The 11,198-nt window shown below is 46.7% G+C and overlaps 1 protein-coding gene across 1 annotated transcript; it reads right to left on the reverse strand.

The window, feature by feature from the left end:
- Window positions 1–3,535: 3,535 nt before the first annotated feature.
- Window positions 3,536–8,989, reverse strand: LOC308606109 (cationic amino acid transporter 3-like; the record flags this gene model as incomplete). The annotated part of the gene is given in 12 exon segments (XM_081216601.1): window positions 3,536–3,654; window positions 3,821–3,929; window positions 4,196–4,362; window positions 4,562–4,761; window positions 4,952–5,054; window positions 5,157–5,296; window positions 5,467–5,689; window positions 6,149–6,261; window positions 6,468–6,645; window positions 7,794–7,952; window positions 8,549–8,956; window positions 8,959–8,989. Coding segments are annotated over 12 exon segments (1,950 nt in total).
- Between the last annotated feature and the right edge of the window lie 2,209 nt (window positions 8,990–11,198).

An 11,198-nucleotide genomic window follows, 5' to 3' on the forward strand; every position in this document is an offset into this window, starting at 1 on the left:
AGTTCCACATCAAGATGTATGGCTATGTGAGGATTCCAGCCCATACTGACTTAAAACAAGGAGCTGTCCTGCCCCTGGGCCCCTAGATCAGGCGTCCAGAGATTTTTACTCCCTGACAGGAAGAGTCAATGTCCCTACTCAGCCTTGAAGCAGTTACAGATGACTATCACCCCTCTGCTTCCCATAAGAATACAGGAGTAAAATCTCTAAGAGGGGAATGAAATAGGAGGGGAAGGGGGCAGGGCATAACCTTTGAAAGAATGACACAGCCCGAGGCCTTGACATAAACTGACTGGAACCAAATCGCTCCAAGATAGTGGACAAGTCAACTTCCACTAGACCTTGAGCCTCAGTATACAGTATACCCTCACTGTAACACATCAGCAAGCTAAATGATGTACCCACAGGCACCGTGATGGCTGCAACACTGATAAGGATCAAAAAGTGGGCATGAAAGAGAGGCATGGACATATATACACTACCAAACGTAAGGTAGATAGATAGTGGGAAGCAGCCACAGAGCACAGGGAGATCAGCTCGGTGCTTTGTGACCGCCTGGAGGGGTGGGATGGGGAGGGTGGGAGGGAGGGAGATGCATGAGGGAAGGGATGTGGGAACAGATGTATATGTATGACTGACTCACTTTGTTATAAAGCAGAAACTAATTAAAAAAATTAAAAACAAAAAAAAATAAAAAAAAAAAGTGGGCATGGCCCAATTCCTGGAAATCCCCACCCCTTCCCCAAAATAGCTGGAATACTCCTCCCACTCAGCCTATGAAATTATCCACCCCTATAAAAACCGACAACCCCGTACCCCTGACGCCTCTCTCACCTTCCAAGATGACCCATAGTCTGTCTGGGAAGTGTGTTTCTCTCTAAATAAATCCACTTCTTACCTAAAAAAAAAAAAAAAAAAAAAAAAAATTTGGAATTTCCTGGCAGTCCAGTAGTTAGGACTCTGCACTTTCACTGCCAGGGGCCCAGGTTCAATCCCTAGTCAGGAAATTATGATCCCACAAGCCCTGCAGCATGGCCCCCCCAAAAAAAAATTTTTTTTAATCACTTAAAAGAAAATTTTCCATAGACACATATCACCTTTCCCAAAGAACCTCCTCTTATTCTCAGGAGCTCTTTAGTGAAAATTACATTGTTGACTTGCTGTGGAGTTGTTTTGTTTTTCGTTTTTCTTTTGGCAGGGTGTGGGGATTATTCCAGTATTCGTATGAAGCAAAACTCATGCACAAATCCATAGAAAACTTCCACATCTAGGTTATACGTGGTTATCCTGGAGGAACAGGCCGTCTTTTGCTAGACAGAATTCATATTCTTTAAATTAGTATGTAGGGAATTCCCTGGTGGTCCAGTGGTTAAGAATCCACCTTCCAATCTGGGGCCTCGGGTTTGATCCCTGGTCAGGGAACTAAGATCCCACATGCCACAAGGCGACTTAGCCTGCGTGCTGCAACTACTGAGCCTGTGCACTCTAGAGCCCTTGCGCCACAACTAGAGAGCCTGCATGCCGCAACTACTGAGCCCACACACTCTGGACCCCATGCATCACAACTAGAGAGCCCATGCACTGCAACAAAGAGCCCACCCACCGCAACAAAAGATCCCACGTGCCACAACTAAAACCCGATGCAGCCAAATAAATAAATATTTTTAAAAAAATTTTTAATTATTATGTAATGAGTAACCTAGCCAACTGTGAAATTTCAAATAAGGGAAAAAATTAAGAGTATTTAAATACTTTGACAGAAGTCTTAGCTGGAATTAACCAGACTGGCCCACAGGCAGGACCTTTGTGGACATGGAAGACAAAGAGTGTACAGTTGTGCTTCAAGCCTGCAGGTAAACAGAAGAGATGAGGCACCGAAGATGGGAAGCGAATGTCTACTGAAGTTGGTGCAGCCGCTATGGGAAACAGTATGAAGGTTTCCCAAAAAGTAAAAAGAGAACTACCATATGACCCAGCAGTTCCACTCCTGGTTATATATCTGAAAAAAGCAAAAACACTAACTCAAAAAGATACATTCACCCCAATGTTCACAGCATTAACGTTCACAGCATGTCTATTTACAATAGACAAGATACAGAAGCAACCCAAGTGTCTGTCAACAGACGAATGGATAAAAAAGGTGTGGTATATAAATACAATAGAATACTACTCAGCCATAAAGAAAGAATGAAGTTCTCCATTTGCAACAGGATGGACCTGGAGGTTATTATACTTCATGAAATAAGTCAGAGAAAAACAAATACTGTGTAATATCACGTGTGGAATCTAAAAAATAAATGAATGTGTACAAAAGAGAAACAGAGTCACAGATAAAGAGAACAAACTAGTGGTTACCAGTGGGGAGAGAGAAGGGTTAGGGCAAATAGGGGTGAGGGATTAAGAGATACAAACTACTATGTATAAAATAAGCTACAGGATATGTTGTACAGCACAGGAAAATAAAGCCATTAGATACAATTACTTTAAATGGAATATAATCTATAAAATATTACATCACTGTGTGGTACACCTGAAACTGATATTGTAAATCAACTATAGCTCATTTTTTAAAAAATGAATGAATGTGTGAAGACAGCAGATGTGTATTAAAATATCCCAGTGGAAATATGGAGGTATCAAAAATCCAATAAGTTTAAGAATCACTGTGTGATGTTATCTTAAAAATGAATGATGAATGTGATAAAGTCATCCAATTTCCCTATTTGTATTCCAGCTTTACTGAGGTATGACTGTAAATTAAAAATTGTATATATTTAGTTTTTTAAAGAAAATTTTAAACAAACACAAAAAATTGTTTTTCATTTCACCAGTAACAAAAAGAAGAGAAAAAATTATAACAGCATTGGGAGTTCCCTGGTGGTCTAATGGTTAGGATTTCGGGTTTTCACTCCTGTGACCCGGGTTCCATCCCTGTTCTGGGAACTGAGATCCTACAAGCTGTGTGGTGCAACCAAAAAAATAATAATAATACAACAGCATCAAAATTTTAAAATATTTAGGAATAAAAAATATGTATATATTTAGGAATAATTTCCACTCAGCTCTTTGGAAATAATAACAAAGTTATTGAATATCATTAAAGAAGATTAATAAAATGGAGAATCATACCACAAAAAAGTAAATAAATACAGTGCAACTCTTGACACAGTATATAGTTACCTACATTTTCTTCCCATGTGGCAATCTATGTGTTTTTGCTGGAAAAAGGCACAAGAAGACACTTCTTACATGCAGGTTACTATTTTATTTTTATTCTGGTTTCTGGTTACCTTGTACTTTCTTTGTGAAAATTCATCTTGCTGCACAGGTATGAAGCATGCACTTTTCTGAGTGGTTACTTAAAAAATGGTTACTTAAAAATTATACAACATAGAAGTCATTTTGTCCACTGGCATTAAATATAGGGCTGTAAATTCATCCCACCTTCACACTCCATAGAGCCTCAAAGTGCCCCGTGAACCAGAAGATACCTTCAGTGCACGGTGGGATTCCACACAGCATCTATTGCCTGTGGTTAAGATGATTCAGCACCAGGGATGTTTTTGTCAAAAGTCTGGGAGTTGGAGGCTGGTGGCTGTTGATTATTCTTCTCCAAGCTGTGTCGGATCCCATATCCAAAGTATATGACAAATCCTAGTGGAGAAATAAGACAATGAGAAGGAAAAGTAGGTGCTCTCCCTGCTTACAAATGCCCAGCAGCCCTGCTATGATGGTGTCTGACACAGTTTGCGGGGAGAGGTAGTAGAAAGGATTGGGCTCAGTCACTCAAGAGGCCTTTTAATCCCAGAAAGCCACTTACCAATCACCATCCAGACACCAAATTGGGCCCAAGTCCCAGAGGTCATCTGCATCATCAGGTAAACATTCACAAAGATGCTCACGAGTGGGAGGACAGGCAAAGCAGGGACCTGCGGGCAAAGTCAGTTATTCCCTGAACACACCGCAGACGTCTGAAAGGCGGGCCTCCACCCCACATGGCCGAGAAGACTTCAGTCCTACTGTGTGTTCAGTGCCTACTGCAGTGGGGCATGCAAAGCACCGAGTGTGGATCAGGGAAGGGTCCATTAGTTTTAATAATTCCTCTTCTTCCCTGGTCCAGCAAAGGATGTTTAGGTCTCAGAGCATGCAGATTTCACTCACTCAGGTGGACAGGTGGGCACCTAAAGTCACCTACCTTGAAATGAAGAGGAGTGGGGCTCTGGGGCTGCCTCCAAATGATGACAGTGACCCCAGTGATGAGCAGTAGCAGCAGTACAGCTGCGGTTGTATACACGGGGTCTCCAGAGAACACGTGGCTGGGCCACTGGGCCAGTATCAGGCTCAGGATCGTCAGCAGGAGAACTGCAAGGGTCAGGGTGGAGGAGAACAGGTTCCACTCCGGAAGCCAAATAGCTCAAGACCTTGGGTCACACCCCTCCCCAAAAACTGCCCACATCACGAAGGGCCATCATATCTCCAAGACGCCTCAACTGCCAAAATACACACTCCCATCCTTCCTGTCAATTTCAGAACACCAGCAAAGAGAAATCCCCCTGCTCACCAAGCAGTGAGGCACATCCATAGATGATCTGGCCAGATTTCCGAGTGGGGATGGTGTTGATAGGGGCACACAGACTCTTTAGCATCTTTGAGGTTCCTGCTTCAGGTCCAGATTCCAAAGGGCTTTCTTCGGCTACAGGCTTCATCTCAGTTTCTTTCTCTGTTTTCTCAGTCTTGCTTAAATTCTGGTCTGGTTGGTACCTGAATTAGAGGTATTAAGTCAATATTAACAGCAGCCCGTACTCATCCAACATCAAGCAGTCGAATCCATCTCTTTCCCAACTTAAGCCTAGTGGGACATTTAGAAGGCAGCATGAAGGCAAACGACGATTATCCCCCCTTCAATCCCCACGAGTCAAAGACCCCCAGCCAAGGGGTAACGTAGTCTCACCTGAGGACAAGAACAGAAAAAGACATCAGGGAATAAGCAAGCAGGGTCCCGATTGACATGAGGTCCACGAGATCGCTGAGCTCGAAAAGTAATGCCATGACCCCTAGAATGAGGGCACAGACAAGGTGGAGAGGGAGCGAAAAACCAGTAGAAATATCCAAGTTAAGAAAATTGATCAAAGAAGGAATGGGTCTTGTTTATTTACCTGCAAGAGTTCCAGAAGCCAAGGTGGCCATGATGGGGGTGCGTGTACGGGCATGGATCCGGGCAAGTCCCCGGAAAAGGAGCCCGTCATCTGCCATTGAGTAGATGACACGAGGCATAGGAAACATGGCACCCAGGAGACTGGAAGAGAAAATGGGAACATGTGTGAGGACGTGGATAAGCAGGACAGACTGGGGTGTCTACTCCCTAGTCTACGTGGGGTAAGGTGTCTTTCCCTCTTGTCTCTCAATCCCAAGGACGGGGATACCTGAGCATCTGACAGTAGATGGGGAAAAAGCTTTGACACTGACCTGGATGTAAGAGCACAGAGGGTGCCAACAGCCACGACATATCTGGCAGGGGCCCAGCCGACATGGAGGAAAGCGTGTGGTAAGGGGCTGTCAGGATCAATCTGGTAGTAGGGCACCATGAGGGTGAGTGCCGCCGAGACACCAGAATATGCCAAGAAGCAGATGCAGAGCGAGATCACAATGCTCAAGGGTATGGATCGCTGAGGATTTCGGGCTTCCTCCCCTGCAGGATGGGAGGAAGTATTGGGCCAAGAAAACACACTGTGATGAAATACAAAATCCCCTTTCCGGACTTCCCTGGTGGCGCAGTGGTTAAGAATCTGCCTGCCAGTGCAGGGAACACGGGTTCAAGCCCTGGTCCGGGAAGACCCCACGTGCCACGGAGCAACTAAGCCCGCGAGCCACAGCTACTGAGCCCACATGCCTAGAGCCCGTGCTCCCAACAAGAAAAGCCACCACAATGAGAAACCCGCGCACCGCAAAGAAGAGTAGCCCCCGCTCACCACAGCTAGAGAAAGCCTGCGCGCAGCAACAAAGACCCAACGCAGCCAAAAATAAATAACTAAATTTATTTTTTAAAAGAAATCTGCTTTCCTCTTGAACCTCCAAAAGAAACCCCTATGCCCAAGGGCAGCCTAATCTGTGCCCAAACCCCTGATGGGACACCCAGTGACCATGTTACCTGTAGTGGCAATGGCATCAAAACCAACAAATGCGTAGAAACATGTGGCTGCTCCTTGGAAAATCCCATCAAAGCCAAAAGGCACAAACCCTCCAGAACCCAGAGGGCCCAATCTATGGTGAGAGAAGGAGCAAGAAAGAATGTGGGTGAGCTGTGTTCAGCCATCTGTACTGGACTTTTTGGTTAATACCACAAGTTCTGGGCTCCAGGACCCCATCACCTGGATCCATCAGCCCAGACCCCTTTAGTCCCCACCATATTCCCAGCTCTGCACACGTGCCCCCAGCAGCATCACTATGGTCGAGGATACCCTCCTCACCTAGAGGTGTCATTGGATCCAGATGTGTTCGGTCTGTAGTCCTGCTCCGTGAGCTGCCAGTTGTGCAGCTCTCCCTTGACGAAGCCAGAGATGATCATGAAGCTGAGAACCGAGAGGTTCAAGCCTGTGAACACTTTGTGAACCAGGGCCGACTCACGAGCTCCCAGAACCAGTATTCCTGGGGGAAAGATGGACTATGAAACATGCAAAATAACCAAATCCATAGACACAGAAAGCAGACTAGTGGTTGCCAGGGGCTGGGGCATTGAGGAGTTGGACAGTGAGGGCTCAGCGGGTATGGGCTTTCCTCTTGGGGTGATGAACTGTTTGGAACTAGAGAGAGGTGACGGTTACACAACATTGTGAATGTACTAAGTGCCACTTAATTGTACACTTTCAGATGGTTAATTTCCTATTGTGACAATCATCGCACAGTAGACACGTCTATCAAATCATCACATTGTACACCTTAAACTTATACAATGTATATCAAGTATATCGCAGTAAAGCTGGGGAAATAACAAAATGGTTAATTTTATGCCATACGAATTTCCTCTCCATTGAAAAACGACCTTTGATCTCAGTACAAAGGAAGAAACTCACTGGTCTAAGTAAATGATTCTCCCCTGGGGTGATTTTGCCCCCCAGGGGACTCTTAGCAATGTCTGGAGACACTGTGACTGACACAATTTGGAGGATGGGTGACCCTGGTATTTAGTACATAAAGGCCAGGGATGTTACTCAACATCTGACAATGATTGAAAAAACAAAACAACAACAACCGGGCTTCCCTGGTGGCGCAGTGGGTGAGAGTCCGCCTGCCGATGCAGGGGACACGGGTTCGTGCCCCGGTCCGGGAGGATCCCACATGCCGCGGAGCGGCTAGGCCCGCAAGCTATGGCCGCTGAGCCTGTGCATCCGGAGCCTGTGCTCCACGGCGGGAGAGGCCACGACAGTGAGAGGCCCGCGTACTGCAAAAAAAAAAAAAAAAAAAGAAAAAAAAAAGACTCTACTCTTCCACTGCAGGGGGCACAAGTCTGACCCCTGGTTGGGGAACTAAGATCCCGCAATGCCACGCAGCGCGGCCAAAGAAAAAAAACCTCAAATGCACAGAACAGCCCCACACACCAAAGAATGGTCCAGCCCAAACTGTCAGTGGTGCCAACAGTGGGAAACAGTGGTCTGTGTCCTGCCTTCCTGTCTCTCATACCACAGAACCCTCTTTCTGGTCGTAACCCCCCACCATTCTTCCATCCCAAGCCTTTCCCACCCCAGCTCTCCCTCCACACCCCACTCTTCCCATCCTATCACTGAACCCTGTCTCACCCGTGAGCAGCAGTACCAAGCCCAGCGCAAAAAAGTCTGGGTACTTGGCCATGAAGTAGGGCACACGCAGAGAGAAAGTTCCCTGTAACACCCGAGAGATGTGGTTCCCAGTCAGGCTGTCAAAAGCGGAGCTCCAGGCCCGGGCCACGCTGGCAGTGCCTGCAGCAGCAGAAGAAGGAATATTTATTAACAAACATTCATTGAACCCCTACCACGTGTCATGGGATGTATTTGGGAGAGGTGGGGGGACGCATACAAAATACCTAATCTCTAAGAGTTCCTTTTCGTGGGCTGGGGACAGTAGACCCAGATGATCCACAAAATAGGTCAACTGTTTAATGTTAGGAGATCAATGTTATGCAAAAAAAAAGAAAAAGAAAAAGAAAACAGGTTAAGTGGGAGTGAAAAGTCTGGGAGATGAGGGTTGAAATTTTAAATCAAGTAGCAAAGGAAAATCCCACGAAGGCAACAACTGAGGAGAGACTTCCACATGGTGAGGGGATGAGCCTGTGGGACATGCCTCCCTCTCACCCACTCCCTACACTTTCCTTTCCTTCTTTGTTCTAGGCCCCATAATTTAAGGAAAATAGGATACAGCAGAGTAGAATGAAGTTGTGGGGTTTTCCTGCCACTATTATCCACTTCACCCCACAAGGTGGATAACAAATTTCTCACAAATGAGTCAAGACCTAAATCCCATCTCCTAGTTTCCTGATCTTAAGCCCCACACCGTCCTCCCACTCCCATCATCTCACCGATGACATAGGACAGTATGAGGTTCCAGCCAGTGATGAAGGCACACAGTTGTCCCACTGTGACATAGCTGTAGAGATACGCAGAACCAGAGCACGGTACCCGGGCCCCAAACTCTGCATAGCAGAGCCCAGACAACACAGAAGACAGGGCGGCCACCAGGAAGCAGATGACAATCGCTGGCCCAGCTTTGTCCTTGGCCACTTCGCCAGCCAGGATGTACACACCAGCTCCCAAGGTGCTGCCCACGCCCAGGGCCACCAGGTCTAAGGTGTTCAGACAACGAGCCATGCGACTCTCAGACTCTTCCCTGGGCTCCAGAGGCCGCCTGCGGATCAGCTTCTGACCAAATTGGTAAACATCCTGACACAGCATCTTAGACATAGTTGAGGAGGCTACAACCTGCTGAGAAAGCAAGACACAAAGCCATCAAGAATGTCCATCCGGGCCTCCCTGGTGGCGCAGTGGTTGAGAGTCCGCCTGCCGATGCAGGGGATACGGGTTCGTGCCCCGGTCTGGGAGGATCCCATATGCCGCGGAGCGGCTGGGCCCGTGAGCCATGGCCGCTGGGCCTGCGCGTCCGGAGCCTGTGCTCCGCAACGGGAGAGGCCACAACAGTGAGAGGCCCGCGTACCGCAAAAAGAAAAAAAAAAAAAAAAAAGAATGTCCATCCAACCCTGGCCCTGGGAGTTCAATTCCACAGAACAATGGAGTTATGGGGAGCAGGCGGTAAAAGTACACGTTGGGCAAGTTCTCTGTCTCTGAGCTTTGGTTTCTTCAAACATAAAGAAGACTTTTAATGTATTTCAAAGTTACTGGAAGAGTTGCTTGAAGAGAAGTGAGGGGGAGCAGATTATGTATCCCCAAACTGTGCCATTTGGGGATGTGGACTGTTATGAGTTGAAGGCAATTAAGGCCCAGCAGACTGGACTTCCCTTGTGGCTCAGTGGTTAAGAATCCACCTGCCAATGCAGGAGACATGAGTTCGATCCCTGGACCAGGAAGATCCCACATGCCAGAGAGCAACGAAGCCCGTGTGCCACAGCTACTGAGCCCACGCGCCTAGAGTCCGTGCTCTACAACAAGACAAGCCACCGCAGTGAGAAGCCCACACACCGCAGCGAAGAGCAGCCCCCACTCACCGCAACTAGAGAAAGCCCGCGGGCAGCAACGAAGACTCAACACAGCCAAAAACAAAATAAATAAACTTTAAAAAAAAAACCCAGCAGACTCAGGAAAAGCTCCTTGCCTCTCCCTTAACTGCTCAAAATAATTTAGATTAGGAGGCTTATGCCAGGAAGAGAGATAACTTTTTTTTTAACCAGAGAGAACTTTTTATCTCAGAAAAACCTGCATGGAGTGGCAAACATTTGCTTACCAAGCATTTGCTTTTCCCATCTTTCTGTGAGTTGTCTTCCCCTTGACGGCCCAGATCCATACCCCTTTCTCCTTAGCTCAGGGTAGCATATAAGCCTCAACTGCTTGTCTTTGAACCTCAGAGTTTTTATGGGGCTCCCGTACGTAGGAAATTACTTAATCTGTCGTATATCAATTTAATTATTAGACTCAGCAAAGAACCTAGAAAGAAAAGTTTTTCACCCCTATAGAAGCAAAAGCTTCCAGCACAGTGCCTGGCACACAGTAGCTGCTTAAATACTATTAGGTGAATGGATAAGAATGCTGATCCTTAAAGTGAAATCAACCAGCTTGGGACTTCCCTGGTGGCTCAGTGGTTAAGAATCCACCTGCCAATGCAGGGGACATGGGTTCGAGCCCTGGTCCGGGAAGATCCCACATGCCGCGGAGCAACTAAGTCCGTGCGCCACAACCACTGAGCCTGCACTCTAGAGCCCGTGAGCTGCAGCTACTGAAGCCCGTGTGCCACAACTACTGAAGCCCACGCGCCTAGAGCCTGTGCTCTGCAGCAAGAGAAGCCACCGCAATGAGAAGCCCACGCACCACAACGAAGAGTAGCCCCCGCTCACCGCAACTAGAGAAAGGCTGCACACAGTAACTTAGACCCAACGCAGCCAAAAAAATTTTTTTAATAAATTAATTTTTTTAAAAAGACATCAACCAGCTCTGCTGGTTCAAATCGAGCACTGTGATGTGTAGCTTGTTTGATTTTGCATGAGCTGTATACCACTTTGTCCTCCTTCCTTCTATAAAACAGGGAAATTTATTATTATCATCTTTATTCCCTCCCTTCCTTGATGTGAGTGAAGCAACAGTTTAAGGGGCTCGGTGATCAGAGCGATGAAACCAAGTCCCTGTAAAACCAAATTCCCCTGCTGAGTTTATGATTCACCTCTCCATCCGAAACTTTATTCCCTTTCTTGTCCCAACCTTGTTCCCCTCAGGATTGAGGGGTATCAAAGAAAGGGGGAACTGAACTCAGGCAGGACCCTGCAGGACCCTCCTCGTACAAAAGTTTCTCCGTGCCCCCTCGTTGGTTTGTAAAGAAAGGATTTAGTCTCCTAGGTCTTCCCAAGTTCCAAAGAGCAGACTTAAGCAGTTACTAGTTAGGGAAGTGAGGGTATGCAGAAACAAAGGAAAAGCAGTACCAAATGGCCTTAAAGGAAAAAACAGCAGGGACCAACCTGCTTGAATTCTTAACTTGTCACGTAGGCTCTAAGTAAATAACAAAATGCC

This window comes from Mesoplodon bidens, assembly GCF_964165515.1.
Source record: "Mesoplodon bidens genome assembly, chromosome: 18".
In the NCBI taxonomy this organism is placed as follows: domain Eukaryota; kingdom Metazoa; phylum Chordata; class Mammalia; order Artiodactyla; family Ziphiidae; genus Mesoplodon; species Mesoplodon bidens.